This window comes from Cygnus olor, chromosome 3, assembly GCF_009769625.2.
Source record: "Cygnus olor isolate bCygOlo1 chromosome 3, bCygOlo1.pri.v2, whole genome shotgun sequence".
Lineage (NCBI taxonomy): Eukaryota > Metazoa > Chordata > Aves > Anseriformes > Anatidae > Cygnus > Cygnus olor.
In genome coordinates this window covers 61717006-61736761 of record NC_049171.1, presented here as the reverse complement: position 1 = coordinate 61736761, position 19756 = coordinate 61717006, and the positions used below count along the sequence as shown (strand labels likewise).

The 19756-nt window shown below is 38.5% G+C and overlaps 1 protein-coding gene across 2 annotated transcripts in view; it reads right to left on the bottom strand.

Moving 5' to 3' along the window:
• Nucleotides 1-19756, bottom strand: part of PEX7 (peroxisomal biogenesis factor 7) — a 42610-nt gene that overhangs the window by 14653 nt on the left and 8201 nt on the right. For both annotated transcript variants that reach the window (XM_040552110.1, XM_040552111.1), the window contains exons 6-8: nt 10846-10952; nt 10247-10360; nt 6527-6582 (exon numbers count right to left, since the gene is read on the bottom strand). In XM_040552110.1, the coding sequence (XP_040408044.1) occupies nt 6527-6582; nt 10247-10360; nt 10846-10952 (277 nt within the window). The remainder of the gene's footprint in view (nt 1-6526; nt 6583-10246; nt 10361-10845; nt 10953-19756) is intronic.

Here is a 19756-nt window from a genome sequence, read left to right as displayed (position 1 = left end):
GCCATAGTTAAACATTTACTACTTGAAAGTTTTAATTACAAACATTTAACATTCATACAAAGAGACCTGTTTATTAAAAAAAAAAAAAAAAAGAGAAAATATACACATATCCCTTTGCTGTGTTCACCAACAATGTTATAGTGCTATTACTAGCACCAGAAATTTGTTTGCAGCCTTTGGTGACTAGCTCCCGTGTTCAGAATTTTCCTAATTTTAAGAGAAATTTGATCACATTAATACTTACTTCAAAAGAAAGCTAGCACGCGCAGGCAGGAAAATGCCAGTGGAATTATAAAATACAAGAACCTGGGCACTTGTTCATGTGTTATAATAACTAGTATGAAATTTTAGTACTTGTCTTAATCCCAAAAGAAAGTATAAAAAAGAACATACATTGTTTACACTGATATAGGAGTGACTGTGACTACCTTCACAGTCGCAACGAAGTTAAATCATAATTGAAAAGTTCCAATCAGTTTTGAATTAGGTTAATTTCAGATGTTATGCCCAAAGATATGATTACCATTAGCAACTTTGCTGCCAATGGGAATTTTTATAATGCTGCAGGAGCTACTATCAACCGAGACATTGAAATTAACAGGTTCTTCTACTGCAGAGGTTTCAGTTTCATGCTTGAAAACACCATTGATAAGTATTTTGATTAGCAGGAAGACATTTCCTAGTTAGGAAAAAAAAATGAATAAGTGAGTAAAGAAAAAACATTTTTTTTTTTTAGCTTGAAGAAAAAAAGGGGGAAAAGAAGCCAAGGACAAATAACTAAAGTAAAAAAAAAAAAAAAAAGTGTTTGTTTTTTCTTATGAGCAGCATTATTCCAGAAGTTCTGAAGACTTCTTTGCAATCCATGTTACTGAACTTGTACACAGTGATGGGGAGGTGGAGACAGTGGTTTACCTTAAAGCCTCTTGCAGAGATGATAACCAATACAGAATAACTTTCAACAAAAATTGCTTTTTTGCCTCAGAGGCAAGATTCTGTGAATATATTTCAAGATCCGGCCTGATATCAGCTTAATGAAGTTCTGCAATTTATCAGATCATCTGTTTAAATTTGAGTGAGCACTGTCTGTGCCTAATGCACTAAGATCTTTTTATACTGAAGAGTCTCCAAAAATATAAAATAACTATTCCAGTAAGAGATGACACTGAAGTTCTTTCAAACTGAATTTTGATAGAGATAAGGCTTAAGAACATGCATGCAGACCTAAATAAGTTCTGGAAATGTTCCTGCACTTTGTACATTTCCTGACATTTTAATGATTCGTTTGTGTTAAAACAGCTTTTTAATTAACCTGCATTTTTTCTGAACTCTTCCAAAGAGTAAGGAACTAGTACAGAAAAGGTTGCCTTGATGAAGGATCTACTAGACAGAGGGTTAAATCCAAATCATTATACACAAGTACAAAAAATAAAGCTCAAATCTACCACACTGTTTATTTTCTTAGCCCCCAGCGTGAAGTTGGCATGTGAACTAGCTTTCAGTAGCTTGACTGCAGTGCACACAAGCAACTATTATAATTTTTAAAGGACTGCCATTCTGTGCTGTTCTGTGGCTTACTATCAAATGAGACTTAAAAAAAAAGTCACAAGTCTTGAGTAGATTTGACAAGATACAAAATTAATACCACACACTGGAATCCCAAATCTCTTACCTGTTTCTATACATAAACATTTATATATATTATTTTTTGTTCTTAAATTGAAATGTGTATAGTCACGTGTGTATATAGTCACATCCTCATGTGTGTATGTGTATGCAGTTACATACACATCTGCACGCAGGCACGTATGTGTACGTGGAGCGTATGGTGCATCCACTCAAACTCAGAACATTCCTAAGTGAACTCTACATCTTACTGTGAGCTATACTTCTCCTTGCAAGTGACAGTAAAGGATACATGGTAGAGGTACGACATAATATTAATATTATATTCTTTAGAAGAGACCTTCCCAAGGTGTCATGGTGACAAGTTTCCCCTGTTATATAAAATATTTTTCTTGTGCCATGTTTGTCAAAGATTTTCACCTGCCCTCCTTTGTTATTTGTTTACTCGTGCTAAAACCAGGAGCTAATAGTTTTCTAAAACTCCTAAAATACTGTATTTCACCTCTTCAGCTCTGATCCATCTGTCCCTGGTCACAGCAAGTAATTGTTTGGACAGAAAAATAATGCCTGTAGTAAAACATGTCACTTTGTGAAAAGGTCTCCACACTCTGCATTTACAGGCACCATGGTATATGAGCTAGGAGCTCTCCTCCTCTTTGCTGACTGTTTCACAAATGAAATGTCAGAGCTGAAACTGCACTAGATGTTGGTGCTACATGGAGCGCATTAGTGCCAAACCTGAAGGATATACAGTTGGTGTCAGAAATGGGAAGAGCACTGGGACACATTAAAGTCACTTAAATGCATCAGCTATTTGATTATTAATCACACTGTTCAGACAAGGCCACTGGAAGAAACCAACCACCAGTTTTTATTTTGGACTTAGAAGCCTTTTGAGAAATCATACGCTGCAAACCAGCTGGCACTGCATCAGGGGAGTAAGACCACATAAATAAACCTCCACAGTCCACCATACATTATTGTACAAGAAGTACATCTTAGACGTAAATAAAATTAGGCACTTTATGTAAGACAGAATGCTGGTACAGCAGTCTAGAAGGTTATATACACGTGGACACCACAGCACTTACACTGTCAGCCTCCTGGCACCGACCACACAACAGAGGATTTCACTGGCAAGGCACTGCCCCTAATTACATTAAGCAAGAGCGTAACAATTAAAGTAAACTAGGAAAAGGCTCTCAAGAACTTATGTACTTCACAGCTCACAAGACCGGAGTGTTGCCATGGATAAAGGCTCCTCAGGAAAGCGAGGCTAGGAAGGTGGCTGTGTCCCACTGTAACTCTAAAATCCCTAAGAGGCTACAGCTGCGCAGCTACACATGAACTTCTAATTCTCCATTTAGTTTTCCTGCTGCACACAGGTGTCAGGCTGCATTCAGACGGAAAGTGAAAAAGCCTCTGACATTATGCTATTCCCCACAAGCTTCTCTGCCCCTCACACCTTCACTTCTCTTCAGGCTATGGTCGCTCTCCGCGACATTCCTAGTTGGATGCCTTCCTCAGTAGGTTAGCAAGCCTGTTGGCAAAGATGCTCTTGCCCTACTTTAACAGATGGATCTTATGCCTGCCTTGCAGTACCCATCACACAAAGAGGGCCCTGTGGTTGTAAACGACAAAGCCTCGTTTGTGACAGCAACCACACAGCCAAGCGGCGACTTGATGAGTAGGCCTTTTTCTACCTGGCCCTTTCTCCTTCACTGTCAGTATCAAGGAAAACACCACCTGGGTTCCCAAAGCCATGTACCTGCTCTCAATATATTCATGGTCACCTCTTCCAGTAACACGAGAGCCCATACTGGTAAGTGGGCTCTGAGGCTGGACAAACCCTTGCTGTCTCTCCACAGCTTCCTGGAACTCAACATGGGGCTGCAAAGCCTTTCAAGACATGAAGCATCTACCTGCCACCCAGCTTGAAGAGGGAATGCAAGAGGAGGTAGTCTCCAGTGCTGACACACTTCTTGCTCTCAGTGCAGACACTTGATTCAGGCTCAGCCGATTCTGACACCTGTCCAGAATGAGCTTGTTCTTGCTCATCCATTCCCAGGGCACTAAACTTGTTCTCTCACTCCAAATTCCAAATTGGAGAAGGGGACTGTTGTGTTGCCTGAAGTCACAGGTTTCCAGCCTTGTCCATCAGGGGAATCTTTATCTTCTACTTCCTGAAGCATAGTTGCTAACTGTTCCTCCTTCCTTGCAGAGGTGAGAGCCTAAATCCCAAGGCTCTCACCTGACAGGTATCTCTGAAGACCCTGCCAATCTTGCATTCATCATCACTGATGGTATGCAGTCTGCTCACCTCCTTCACCTCAGCGCAAACATCTCCCACAGGTGACAAGATCACTCCCAGCCCCAGGTACTCCCAGCAGACCTGGAAGCCAAGAACATCCCCTCTAATGCTATCGAGGTTGAGGACTCTGACGTGCCAAGGACAACCGCTCCATCAACTCCTTGTGGAATGTCACCATCATCACCGGACAGTCTCAAGCAGTCCCACACTGTCTGGAGCAGAGCCTCTGAGCCCTTTTTCACCTCTGCGTGTTCCTGTTCACTGTGCTCTAGAAGCTGCACACCAGGTATGCAGCCGCTCCCCAAGCTGCCCAGATGTTCGACAGCGTTCAGCCTGCTGATAAAGAGCTGTAGGCACTCTCTAAACAGGACGCAGTAAGCAGAGACTGTCTGCTAGAAACAAAAGCTTGCAGAAGCTAACCCTCACTGCCTCCAGAAGTTCACATCATAAGGAAGCGTGACAATGCAGTGGAGGAAGTGGAGGAAGGAGGGAGTGTTGGCTTTATTCTCATCCTTCTCAGCTTCCTTCTTCTAGCACTTCTGGCTAACACTTCTAACACTTCTGGCACTGCCCGGTTTGCAAATCCCTCTCTTCTTACCATAATGCTTGCACACCCAATGATCTTTCCATGCTGTATTGCTCACAACTCCATCCTTCCCTCACTGCCAAAGTACCCACACCTCCTCTCATGCCGTCACCAAGAGGGGAATGCCACGCTGCCCAGGACATGGAAAGGCAGGAGTACAGCTGAGAGCCACTGCAACCCAGAAGCTGTCCAGTCAATCAGCATGTGATCCCTGGCTGGCCCCAGCAAAGGTAACAGCCTGTTCCTTCGGCAGCGAATCTGTTGAACAGAACTACCATCAGTGAGGAGAGGATCTTTCAGCTGGCACCTGAACAGTAAGCACAGAGATCAGGTCCAACCACTCCTAAAGAAACGTTGTCCAGATCCAGTCATTAATCACAGCTTTTTTTTTACAAAGCCCAGCATGGGAATATTACTTATCTGAATACCAAAGCACTAATTTAATTTAAAACTCTTTTACCTTAATTATCTGATAAAAAGTAAAATGGGAAAAAATATACCACCAAGACTGCAAGTTTGTAAGCATTAAACTTAATACAGTAAGCATGGGACTGAGACACCAAAACAGGTGAGGGGAAAAAAAAAAAATCTATCTGATTTAAGGATACAACTCAGATAATTAACGATGTACTACTGTTAGTTCCTTTAATGTTCAGGGCATATACGCTTTGAATTTTAAGCACAGTAAATTGAGTTGCGGTTTTAAGAGCAATCAGAACTCTACCGTATAGGAAAACACTGTTCTGTTGCCTTGGGGAAAACAGTAAGTTATACTTGCTGTGAGAAATTTAATTTTTAATCATTTAACTTATCTGATTTTAAAAATTTACCACTTCAATGCTTCCCAGTGTGGGTTTTACACACAATAGTTTTCTGCTTTAAAACCACTATTCTTAGGTGAACTCAGGTAAAAGTTGCTTTACAATGTAAGACTGTCACTATAGATATTATGTCTACAGGCAAAAAGTAATAATCAAATATTATAAAAATCAGGAATTCAGAAATAAATTTGTCTGGAAATGTCCTTTTCCTCTTTAATATGCAACATCCAATTTTAAAAAATGTGATTATATAAAAACGTACGTTAAGTCTTAATCACTTATTTTAGATTAAATTTTAAAGCCTGTACTGTACTGTATTCCTGAAGTATGTTATAGCTAGAACAGCATAAAGTACAAGCCTTTGGATTAAAATTTTACAGAAAAAAAAAAAAAAGGTTAGATAGACATATCACCAGCAGGACTTTCTACTATACAATTGCAAACGGTGTAGAGGTTTCCTCTCTCAGAGTCAATGAAAATGAAACTGTGTCAACCTACCCTAGGAACAGACGTAACATCAGCTCTTGAAATGTAAGCTTTCTTGTATACCAACCTGTATATCTTAGGCATTTTTAAACATCTTTTTTAGGAAAGAGTATTTTTTTTCTCCTCTACTGATCTACCTAACAAGCTTATCAACTGCTTTCAATATGGTTCCACTTGTTAAGAAACAGAGAGAAGCAGATAGCTTGTATTAAAGCAGATACCTTTATTATAAAATCCTCAGCAGTATCAGATTTATTGGGCAGCCAGGGGAACTTGCTGAAGTACTGTCTACTTCAGCATACATACTGTAGAACAACACTAAGGCTTCGTCAGATACAGGCAGGTTGAAAAACCTTTGTTATAAAAAGCTTAAATAAAAATAAAGCACAGAAACATACCAAGTCACCTACCTACATTCATTTTAGAGAATGCTACCTTCCTATCAGAGACTATCACAGCCAGACACAACTATGTGTATTAGAATGATGTGAAAAGGGTTCCAGAAAGCATCTGTCAGCACAGACATAATTCAGAGGACTGAGTTAGCCTTTAAGTGAAGAGTCCATGTATTTTCAACATATTTTACAAAGAGAGAAAATATCTGAGAGCAACTTTAACTGCGCTTCAATATGTCCACTCCAGAACTATTTTCTACTGCAGGCAATATTAAAGAAGATATGCGATAAAAAATTACTGTACCTCACAGTAAAATCGTAGGAGCAGGAGGCCAATAAAGTTGCATGGAATGGTGAAAACTGCAAGAAAACAAAAACAGATCAATTTTTAAAGTAAAAATATTGTGAGCATATACAGACTTACTGTAAGTAGAAAGTTACCAAAGTTTAACTATTTAAACTGTCTTTGTAGGTACCACATCATGTTGTAACAAAACAGACGTCAACAAATTTCCCCACCGTGTTTCTAATTACAGGGAATGCTCTGTGAGATCCTGGTTCAGTCTGATCTCATTACAGCACTGCCAAGTAACCCTGCTGTAAAGTTAAGAAGTTTTAAAACAGTCAGATAAACATTCATTATATTCTGCTTTTGGCTGACAACCCGAGTATCATCTCATTATACAAAGCAAGTTTCAGAAAAGCTGGGTCATCTTAGAGTGAAAATTTGTGCCATGCTATAGAGAACATAAGATATATTACTGTCATCAATTCCATGTCCTAAAATTTTGCAATTATTTACAGAAATTGGAAAATTGGGGATAAGTTGAAAAACTGAAGTCAATGTAATGTCACTTTCTAATCTCCCCCTCTCCTGCAAGGCATCCTATGTGACATACTCTTCTACAGATTCTTGTAGACAGGTCTAAAAACTGCGCAAATAGAATGCAATTTGGCAGAAATTTTCACCTTGATTCCAGCTTTTCAGCAGCCCTCAATTCCCAATCATTTAAAGGTCTGTATTTCTTAACAAGATATACAAGTCACTGACCTGATTTGAAATACAGGCACCCCACGCCTTGGTTCATAGGTAAGATTCTTCCTGCAAGACTTCCAGTATTGCTCACAGATAATAGAAATTCAATAGCTAAGCTTGGGCTATCACCACAGCTGCCAAGAATGCAAAGTATGTTCCTACAAACAAGGATCTCTTGAGTTTAACTCAAAAGCTATAGCTATATTTCAGTCTTGAGATTGAAGACGGCTAAGAATATGAGATATCCAAATGCACCAATGCCAAGACCTCCTTAGAAGGGCTCCAGATGACCCCAGCGTGCTGCTGGAGCCCTGTGCCGCAGTGCGAGATCAGAAGCAATCTGCAAGAATCCTGACAGCATAATGCTGGGTCGAACTCCCTGCCCGCCGCAGACCTGACAGTCAACGCAAGCTTGTACAAGTGAAGAGAATACAAAGGACAGACAACTGACAGCTGTGATTTCATGGTTGGTTAAAACTAATTTAAGAGTGGTCTGCTGCCAAGACTGGTGGCCTTTCCCCTCCTTTCCACTTCAGGCCGTGCTCATGCCCCCTTCCTTTGTGTCACGGCTTTTAATCATGCAGTTGAGGGACAAATAGAGTCAGCTTAGTGATCCAGAAACTAGCCACTTTTAGGGACAGATTTTCAGCCAGAGCAATCAGCCAAGCCAGCGTGCTGCACAGCTTTGTAATTGCCAGTGCCAGCAAGCCGTAGGGGAAGGGACGCTGGCAGGACAGGACAGAATGCCTCTACCTAGGTAGCATCCTGGTGTCTCTCAAGGTAGTCTGACAGGTGAGTCACACCACACAGGCATGGACACCCTCATCACCACCAAGTGCTGGCCTGCCTCTTGTATCTCATGTCCATGGGATCATGTCTATCTTCTAACAACACCTATAAAAGCCTGCTAAGATGGATTAAAAGCCACACACTCTCACATACCTCTTCCTTGAAGATGTATGCATACACAGCCTCCCCTCTGTCTCCTTAAAACCACTTACTGAATTGACCTCAAAGTTGGGTGCAAAGAAAGTTCTGGCCAACTCTTAATAATCATTTTAAAGTGCGTCAGAAAACAGGGAACATTAGGGGCCTTAAAATGGAAACTTAAATAAAACTGTGTTAGAATACAAAAAAATACCCTACTCAGTGAGGCCGACTGCCTCCTAGCCCTGTGTTTTGACTCCACTAAAAGCAACAGAAGATGTTCTGTAAAAAGAGCTTGCGAACCCAGGCACCTGTCATCAATTTCTTCCATACAGTATGTCTGGCTGATGGAAGATTATCATAGAATCACAGAATCACTGCAGTTAGAAGAGACCTGTAAAGATCACCTAGTCCATCCTGCCTTGCTCAAAGGTCAACTAGAGCAGTTTGGTAAGGGCCACATCCAATTAGATTTTGAGTATCTCTAAGAATGGAGACCAGTGTCTGAGAAAGCTCACAGTTAAAAAAAAAAAAAAAAAGGCAAAAAAAAAAGCTTTTGATTAAGCTTTTTCTCATGTTTAAATGGAATTTTCTGTATTTCAATTTGTTCCCATTGCCTCTTGTCTTCTCACTAGGCACCACTGAAGAGAGAGCTAATTCCAGAAGTCTTACATTATCTTAATTAGATGATCTTTAAGGTCCCTGCCAACCCAAACCATTACATGATTCAAGTCTACAATCTGATATGTAGAAAAAGTACTTTCATCTGTTTGTAAACCCATCTTCTTTTAGTTTTATCAAGCGCCTCTTAGCTCTACTATCACAGGATATAATGAATAACAATTCTGCATTCACTTTCTACATTTTACTGTGAAGACTTTGTTACGAATCCCTTAGTGGCAGAGCTGTTTTCAAAATATCCCACATCCCAGTAACTCCCAGAGAGTGAAAATATAACATTCAAAGCTGTATTGATTTAACTTTCTTAATGGCTGTCAAACTGGAGTTAGGGAATGATCTGCCACTGCTAAACGTTCTTCTGCTATGAAGAATATTTCACAGAGCCTGATTAGAACATGGTCGTGCTGAAATTAAATCAGAAAAAAAAGACATGGACAGTCACCACTAGTGGGGGTAGCAGGAAAGGGTAGCTAGGATAAGCAGGAGCTTTTCAAGCTGTCTAGCTACAAACAGGATTTGTGATATGGAACCTTTCCCATAGTTATCGGGAAAAGTTTCCCTTAGGTTTCCGAAAAATTACAACCCAAATGTGGTAGCTTTTAAAACCATTTTAAAGCCACAGATCAAAAATGCCAGGGTGAAGCGAAACAAAGTAGTGACTCAGGATATTTATTTTCTGCCAGTTCAAGCTTCCAAGAAAATATTCATTAACATACCTTTTCTTGAAAGGCTTTGTAATGATCAGGTATTATCTGTACCACACTAACCTTATATTAAATCACAGACCTGTGTCCTGCTGCCAACATACAATACTAATTCCAAGCACTGTGACTGTGCATCCAGAACAAACTCCTAGCAATAGGTGATCTAGTAGTACACAGGTCCCGTACAGTCATCCGTAGCTGTTCATGCATAGAGTTTCTAAACTTACTTGACTATCAACATTTTCTTTGTATACACAAAAATACACATTCACAACCAGTTTTATACCTTGCCTTACATCAATACTGACATCTCGTATCAAAAGAATAAAGCACAGCACCACCTAAAAAAGTAATAAGGGAAGGTCTTGCCTCCATCTAAAATAGCCCATATAACTTAGCTTAAGTAAACCTCCTATCCCTCTCTAAATCTCTGGCATGCTCTTCCATCAATATATTGACTTTGAAGATATCATTTCCTTTGAAAGCCCACCAACCTGCTAAACATCAAACAGGTTTTACAGGCTAAACTGAACTGTTTCCAAGAACTGCCACTCTACCATCTAAAATCTTCAACATGTTTTTTCCTAGTTATTAGATCATGTAAAATATTATCGCTTCCCAGAAAAGTTTGCATAACAATCCAGTGATGGGTGACAGTGAATAAAATACAACTTACTTTCACTCTTCTGATAGCATAGGTATGACCAAGCAAGACAAACACCGGTTGCCGGACATTTCGCAAATCCCAGCCTTTCAAACTGCAGTCAACTGCACCGGTTACCAGCAACTTCTGATGATTTGATAGAACGCAGATATATCAGGACAATTTAATTATTAAATTGCAAAGATACATATCAGGAAAATGTTAGCTATAAAAGTTAGACAGATCAAATAATAAGACAAATCAAACAACAGAGATGAATACATCATAAATGAGGTCTCCATTGTGTAAATTAAAGAGAACAGAGAAATACAAACTGTTTCTCCACTAGGGAATATTCTGCCCACTATGTAAAAGAGTGAACAAAACTTCAGACCTACTTAGGCCAGTTATCAGTTGGAACAATGCTCTTCTGGAGATGTAGCTAGTAAATTAGCTAGCTAGTAAGAGAACAACTAGGCATGCTTTTATTCCCATATAACTAGAAGATGCATTAATGTTGCAGTAAAAACCAAACAAACAAACCAAAAAAAAAAAACAACCAAAAAAAAACAACGCTGGTACTTGATGAAACTGGTTCTGTTAGGAAAATAGTTGGATGCACAGGATTGTACCTCATCATACTTGCACCAGTCACAGCTCAAGATCTCAGCCTCGTGGGCTGGTATTACAAGTTTGACTCCTGGGGCTTTCACATCCCAAACTCTTAAAGTATGGTCACCTGAAACAAAGAGAAATTCACTTGGCATTGATGAATCACTTATGGGATACAGTTAATCCACTAGTACTCAGGTAACAATGGTGTCTTAGCTCTATGAAACACAAACTATTACATGAGGACATTCAGGCTACATCAAGCACATAATAGACAAAGAGGTCAGAGACTGCACAAATGGAGTAAGAACTTACTATTGCTCTTTCATTAGGAAAAAAAATAGTTTCATTTTATTACTAACACTTTCATTACTTTTTAAAATTCTGATTTGATTAAAAGATGGGGTAAAATATTCAAATAGCATTTAAATCAAGCAGGAGCATAGGATCCATTTCAAAATGGACTTAGAAGACCAGAATCCTAAACAATTTTTCTCTGCAAATCAGATGAGAAAAAGCACCTACACACATACTTTTAGCATGCAGAATAGCGAACAGTGTTTCAAGCACAACTTGTCTCTGCGTTTTCAATGAAAGAAACGTTTAACATGTATTATCTGTATTCATCATTTACAAAAGCTGCAGTTACTGTCATCCATTGACAGATCAGAAGATAAAGTCATTCTGCTGTAACTGTTACACATATTAAATGCCACTTTTTCCCTAACCTCTGAGCACAGACTCTCACCTGCATGTGTGCATGCACGCACAAAGGTCTTCAGGGAGCCATTAAGGGAGTACAGCCTAAGAGCCGTCAATCACCCGAGCCTCTCTCTTTCCATCAAATTACTAATTGTCCTCTAGCCCTACAGGTCTTTAGCATTCTAGGTGTACACCCTTCTTACAAAGGCAGTTGCTAATGATAATGGCTCACAAAGACAGAGAGAACTGCATCAGCTAAGACAACTACGCTTTTAACTTTTTTTCTTTTTAAAAAAATCCATTCTCTGATTAACCATGAATATTTAGCTTGGTATCCAAAAAAATGGATTATCTGGGTCATTTGTTTACAAAGAGAGAAAACTATTTAGAATCCATAACTGTGCTGTGTTCATTCAAGAGGTGAATAAAATCACTAGAAGCTGTGTCCAAATATCCGTGATTTGTTCAAAAAGCATGTATCAATACTACCTAAACTAAATACTTTGTTTTACCTTGCTACTGAAGAAATTTCTCTACCAGAAACACTTCTCTAAATCCTCAAATTGGTTATCGTCAGTAAGTGGTATGCTGTTTAGATACAAGCACTTTGATGGTCTTCATGACCAGTTGGTCGCTGTCCTTAAAAACACAGTCAGGCACGTCAAATCATAGCTCCTTGCAAGAACCTGCCTCCAGTCCAAACAAATACTGCCCTAAAGACACATCAGAGGAACACTGCACCCTGCCGTCTCTGCAAGGAGACGCAAAACATGTAGAAAGTTTGAACACAAAAATTAACCTAGAGGCAGCTTGGTTGCAGTGCATGCCGCTGGACCGGCCTTGTGGCTGTGGCACTAAGACCGCAGCAACTCTCACTGCTTTCATTCCCCTTGCTGCCTCCGGCATTTTCAGGAGCAAGTCAGCTGAAAACCTGGGCATCGCTCGGGTGGTTCTCAAACCCGTGCAACATATGGCGGGGAAGGAACACGGCCGGCAGGCGCCTGGCACAAGAGGTGCTGCGTCCTGCTCAGCTGCTCCGGACAGATTTCACTCAGGGTCTTAAGGCTTCTGGAGATACAGTAATGGCCTTCTCAAAAAGCTTTTATTTTAATTTCATCAGATAACATGGGTTTGAGGGGGAAGCTCGTATTTCACTACAGACAGCGTATTTTTTCTGAGCAAATAAATATTTAAATCCAGGTGAACCAGGATGAACTGCTACAGAGATGGGCCACAGTAAAGTTACAATGGCCAGAAACATTCGGAAAAGTAAATTACTCAGCCAGTAACAATTTTGACACAAAATTCTACTGTCCAAGTTATTTCTTTTCTAATAAAAAATGTTGACCCATGAGAAAGAGTTATTTTCTCTTCCTCTCTCTCTCTTTAAAAATTTGTTTGAAAACGCAAGACGCAGCTGTTATTAATTATGGCTGGCACTATTTGTAAAATATTTTTAATGGGATAACATAACATGCAAGGGAACCTTTCAGTCAATAAAACAAACTGAATTAAAGCCAAAGGCAAATCCAATTTCTCTATTTAAGCTGTAAGTGGCAGAATATGATTTTTTTTTCGTAGATGATAAACAGGATGACCCTGACACACTACACATTTTAACAATTTTTTTTTTTTTTTTGCTTCACCATCTTTCCATGACCTCAGAATACATACACACATGCACCCTTCAATTAAAACTGCTGTTAAAAATTTTGGAATCTCCACATTTCCATAATTCCTTTAAACCTGCACTAGAAATTGTGGTTTTTTTTTCCACATGATAAAGCAGAAGTAGGATAATAATAATAGAAAGTACAAGTAAAGCACACCTAATACGATCGTATTCACTAGCAGTCACTTCCAGCTGGCATCCCAAAGCAAGCAACCACAAAAGTGGCCAACATTTCCCCCACAAAATATTTCTATTTTTGTAAGAAGCAATTTCTCTATGGCAACAGATTTTTGCTGGTCTGTTAGATAATTATGATTCCAGATTTGTTTGTATATTGTACTTGCTTTCTTTCATTTTAATGAATATTTGTGAAATCTTGGACGAATCAATAGAACTACACAATGCATACTCATCTATTCAAAATTTATGAAAGAGATGCTAATCTATAAGTACATCATCCCCGTACATAAGATGATGACTGCTAATGTGAATGATAATGTACGACAGAGAAGAGATAAAGTTTGTTTAAGATTTAAATTTCACTTCGGTTTTATACCGGCTTTTTACTCATAGATGTATTTAACCCACATCCATAAATCCTAATTTCAAAGTCCTGTGACAACGACCAAGTAAGCCATCGTTGCCAGACAGCGCAGAAGTACAACATTAACTATACAACATAGCTAGGTATTTAGGTGATTAAAAACAAACAAAACAAGAAACTTTAAGCACTACTTGAAGGCAGAAAGGATTCATCAGGACAGATACAATTTTTTAAAATATATATATATATATTTTTATATATACATATTTTTTACTAGACAGAAAAAAGCAGATTAAAGTATTTAACCAGAATCAAACATAAAATCTGTGGGAGAAGGAAGAGCAGAACCCAAATCTCAAGACTATCAAAAACAATCTTTCTAGAGGTGTTAAAATGCTCATGCTGTTCATTTCTCCCATAAATAATACAAGACAACCTAGGACAGGATTAATAAAGCTCATAATATTCCACACAAAGAGACAGAAATAGAGCAAATACAAATAGCAGCTTTATTTAAATCATCCAATAGCACTCTACTAAATGCACAAAATCTACTTGCGTGTAGCACAATCTAAATAGCAAGTAAACAATTACAAGTGGAAATGTACTGGTAATTTTTCAGTCTGACATAAAACACTGTAAAGCAAAAAATCTAAAGAGCCTCTAGTTACCTCACAACACACTTCAACAGAGTCTTTTTCTGAAAAGAGTGAATTGTTGAGAAAAAAATGAAAATTTTATTTCAGTGTTTTCTGAGATGAATAAATACAGTCTTGGGACAGAATTTGTATTTCAAAATTGACCAAATGACCTAACTTAGACTATCATATTATTAAACTGCTCTTTAGCAAATGAAAATATTTCCTACATACCTAACTCTAGCCCAACTCACCCCAAACATAATAGTTCACTGTAAATAAACTGCTACTATATTTTTCTTCTCAACTAACACATTATTTTACAACATAACATCCTAATATAAAATACTACAATCTGAAAGTGCTTCATTTTCTAGGATGTGCTCCATACGACACTACTATGGTTAGCGTGAGTGGTTAGCCATAAATTGAAGGCCAAACTCATTTCCTGAGAAGTACTGCACATTAGCGGTTCATTTAGTAAACCTCCTTGGGCACAAGACCCAGGTGAAATCAAAACTGTGCTGGTATCTCTTGAAGCAATAGATTCCAAATGAAAACATCCACCTCATTTTGTTATGTAGATTCAGCACAACAATGCAAGTAAAGAAATGATATTTTAATTGCTTGTAGCATAAACAGCAGTTTAGCTAAACTGCATCAAACCACAGTAACCCTGCGGTCAGTTTGCTCTTTAGATGCTTGACTTGTACAAGGAGTCACGAGCAAATAGAAGCCTTTAATTTCTTTTATCCCTTGAGGACAGGGATTCAAATGAGGTCTTTCAATGCCTTGAACCTTGCTCACGCTGACATTTCTTTTCACGCATTCACAGACAAGTAATCAGAAAAGAACTCACAAGAAGCAAAGGAAGGACCCCAGCCCTCCTGCCCATACCTTACACAAACAAATGGAATAAGAACTTCCACTGAAGTATGTTGGAGCTGATGTCAGTCTTCTGTTGTAGTACAAGAGTGGTTTATTTCCTTTTCTTTTTTAGGAAACCAAATAAATATGAACACATTTGGAATTACTTGTCTGCAATCCCCACTCCAAACAACTCCTTTTTTTGCCTTGTGCTACTTCTGAAGAAGGAAGGTAAAGTCAAAAACCTGACAATCCCAAATTTGGTCCAGGAACTTGCACATGGAAAACATCCCTTTCTTGAGGAGTTGCACTCAAGGCAGTTCCTTTCCCACTAATTCAGTAGATGTACACCTTGCCCAGCTCATTCCCTCACACACATTCAGATCCCAAGCACAGGAAGGTATGCCAATATTACATGCCAGCACACTTCCTGGACCTATAGCTCGATGACCCCTAACTACACACGTCGGTCAATAAAAGACTGGTAGGCAAGGACACAAACATTTTTACAGGCAAGTCAGTATGTCAAGGCCAGCAGCGAAACCTGACCTGAGCAAAAAGTTGCTTTCCATCTTTTTTATAAGCCCACTTTAAGTATAGTAAGGCTGCAATGAGAGCTCCCCGGAAGCTTCTCTTCATTCGTAAACCAGTAAAGCAGTAATTCCAAGAGATTTTTGTCAATGTAATAAAAAAGTCAAAAACAATCACACTTTGCTGTAGCATGAGAAATTTATTGATCCTGGGCCTTCAGTGTGAAAAAAAAAATATATCTTTATTTATAGCAATTAATTGTATTCTTTGCTCAATGATAAACACAGACATTACCTTGCAGATCTGAGAACCACTTCTTTCCCTTCCTCATCCTTTGTTAAAGATGTAATAAAAACTATGTATCTGCACTGATCAGTGAATTTAATGACTGCGCTGATGATTTAAAAATGAATGCAGCATTAGAACTTAGGTCTGAGTAGCTAAGATACAAGCTAACAGGCGTTTTAAGTCTGGGCTTTGCCGATTCCTAAATACTCATTTTCATTTGCTAGTGTCATATTTCTATTGAAGAATACTACAGTTATGCAGCTAAGGGCAAAACAGTTTTCATTAATTACTTCCCATTGATAAATGTAAAGGGCAATAAAAACGTTTGATACTATAAAAGATGCTTTCTTTATAAACCACAGGACTGAGCAAGGCCTGTTGCTCTGAAGTTGTGGAGGATCATTCAGTGAACTGATTTACGTTTGCCTACATACTACTGTTGCGTGCATCTGGCACTCTCTGTACGTGCTGCTCATCCACTTGCTTCCCAGGGTAAAAGAAAGACCTTCTGGGCAAATGACACAATGACTCATTACACCCTTTTAGCCATGAAGTTACTGTTATTTATCTCATTTCTTTAATGACATTTTCCACATCACTGTTTTTTCAGCGTAAGGCAGACGTTTAACAGGGCTCCGTGATGGTGCCACCCGTACACGTGAATGTCCTGCTCATCAGCTCAGAAATTGTTACTGACATCACAACAGAATGTATTTACATATACTGAATTAACAGATTGTTCTGGTACTATTAACATCTCTCATTTTCAAACAATAAAAGCTAAGTCAATTACTTAATTGCTTTTTAAGAGTACAAATGATTGTACATGTAGATTACAGCATTATAAAGTACCTCCCGCATCCCTGCAAACGTTAAATGGAAATATATTTGATGCTGAATAAAAGCTAATTTAACTGAAGCTTCAGACATATTCATTGCCCGTAAGGTAACTGCGTTTTATTGTCAACTGCACGCAAAGCTAGTCTTCCTGTATATATTCAGATCAAAGACTTAATGAACAAGATACTCTATGCCTACTATCAAATTCTTTTTCATCTTTTGTATTACAGACTTAGGTTTCTTATTGTATTCACCCATTCTTTTTCTAGTCTCATAATAGCTTGAGAGAAAGTCATATTCCAAAAGCAAGCAGTTAATCTTATTAGCTTCAGGCAAAAGTTGCCTAGGCCAGTAACGGTACTTCTGAGCAACTATTTTACTATGTCCTGCAGTTGTGTTAGATTTTGTCTTCAGTGTTCACAAACTGATTAGTTAAGCAGAAATTAAACTTCTGCTGGCACCTACGTGGATTCAAATAAAGGCAGCAAAAGGGCAGGGGTGAGGCACAGGTTCCTAAGTCTCCTTTCCTTTTGCTTATTTTCAGAACAGATAAATGGGAATACATGGAAAAAAATGAAAAGGGAAAAAAGAATTTACCTAAAATTCCCTAAATTTCAGGTAAAGTTTAGGTGCTTTACCTAAATTTAGTTAAATCCAAAATATTTCATTACCATTGTTTTTTCCAGTTATGTTTAACAAGATGCTTCCTGAAAGCTATTTCACTAAGACATGCAAAACTGAAGAAGCTGCAACATGAAATAGTTCATTTCTGTTCTGAAGAGCTAAGACTTTATACTGTTAACGTATAGGAGAGTGCAAGCTTGTGGGTAGGTGTGTGAGGTTGGATGAGAGAAGTGGGACAGAGGGGAGGGAGAGAGAGAGAGAGAGAGAGAGAGAGAGAGAGAGAGAGAACACATGATAATTCTATGGCAGCTCAGTCTCCTTCAGAGAGGGAACCCTTCAACAATATCCTTCAAAAAGGGTATTGCTTTAAAACAACAATAAAAGAGATGAAAGGAAGTTCAAGAAGTGCTCCTCCAGACATATTTTCAATTTTCAAGACAACACAGTTGCAAAAGAGACTGTAAAACTTCAGGTCGGCCTTCACACTAAGTGTATCAGACAAGAAGGGAAGAGCAGTAAGTTAGACACAACGCTATCATGTTGAGGTTGCAGTTTTTTTCCAGCTCCAACTTCAGCTCAGTAGAAGTTCTGTCAATGATATTAAGCTTTCTGCCCCATAATTTTCTGTCATCTGTATAGCATGTGTGGATCAAAGCAATTTTTTTATTTTTTTTTTTTTTTTTTTTTTTTTTACTGAGGAGGTCCAGCTTCCAATATAGCTCTACTTGACTTTCATCACGTATCTTCACCATCACAACAGAATGTAATCAAACACTGAACAGTGAAATAAACTGAGTTTATGTCCAATATGTCTTTCTTACAATAAGGAAAGAGTGTTTGCACCCAGGGCGAGAGTCACGACTACTTCTACTACGTACAGTCCTGCTGACCAAAGAAAAAGCTCCCAATATGTTATTTTTAGTAGTAATCTAATCAAACCAAACCACAGGAAAATTCCCATGTAAACTAAAAAACATGACTTCTATGCAAAATCTTTGGTTTGAAGTTATTTCATTTCAGAGTACACTGAAGGTTTTATTTTGAAAACATAAGAAAAATCACCATTTTGAGAGCTTCATTTTCTCTTAATGATTTTATGCCTGACATTTAATTACAAGATTTTTATTTCATATCTGTGTAGTACTTGCAGAAGAGAAATCTTGTTTCTCTTGTGTGTGTTGTTTTTCCTGTAAGATACTACAGAGTAATCAATCCTGAAAATTGACTTCAATTAGCTTCAGGGTCTGGCATTAAATGTTTGTCCCTTTCAAGAGTTAAAGGGAAATTCACAAAAGAATATCTACTCTTTAGTGCTTTATCCAAAACTTTAAGCAGCTGCACCCACCGAGTCTCTCAAAGAGCGGACCAATTGTATGTTGCTTTACACAAAGTACCATCACATACAGCATCTAACAATCAACGTTTCCCAAAGTTGTTCAAGTGGCAATGGATTAGAAGAGAGTTTGACTTAATTGCCTAGAGTATCAAATTTGAAATAACTTGCTGGATCAGCAAAACCCTCTTCTTCATCTAGAACGTCATCGATTTTGTATAAACAAGACTATCATGGAAGGGAGACTTCTAAGCAGGACTTTATAGAGATTACTACTTCTAGAATTTGAAAACAAAAAATCCTAAGCACCTACGTTTGGTCAAATTGTACTTAGACAGCATTTTGTGGTAAATAGCTGCATTTCTGTAGAACTGCCATACAATATACAGGGCTTAATCTTCTAAGTTTCTGTATGTCCTTTAGATAGGCACCTCAAAAGTTACTTCAATAGATCTTCAAGTTGGAAACAGCTGTGTACCAGCATCTGCCTACCAAGCACTATTACGTTAGAACAAATAAATGAAACCTGTCAGTTAGTCTAGTCCAACTGTACAAGTGGAGTCAGATGGAAATAGCCACACAGACTTTATAAAATTAAAGTTGGGTCCACTTTTTCCACCATACTTCCCACAGAATTGGGAAGACCATTATCTTGGTGCATTGAATTTCTCTCTTTAACTTTAGTAGCAGGAAGAATTTCTACTTGCTTACCCTCTTGACGTAAGAGCTAAACAAATTCTCTCTGAATCACTACAGAAGTCCAACAGACTTGAAATCAGAGATATTTAAGCCACTAATTTACAGGTATTTGCATTAAAGCAGTGTCTTACTGCCCTCAGTTTCTAACTCTGTGGCTCACAGCAGTCCTCACCCCAAACCATCTAGTCAGCTG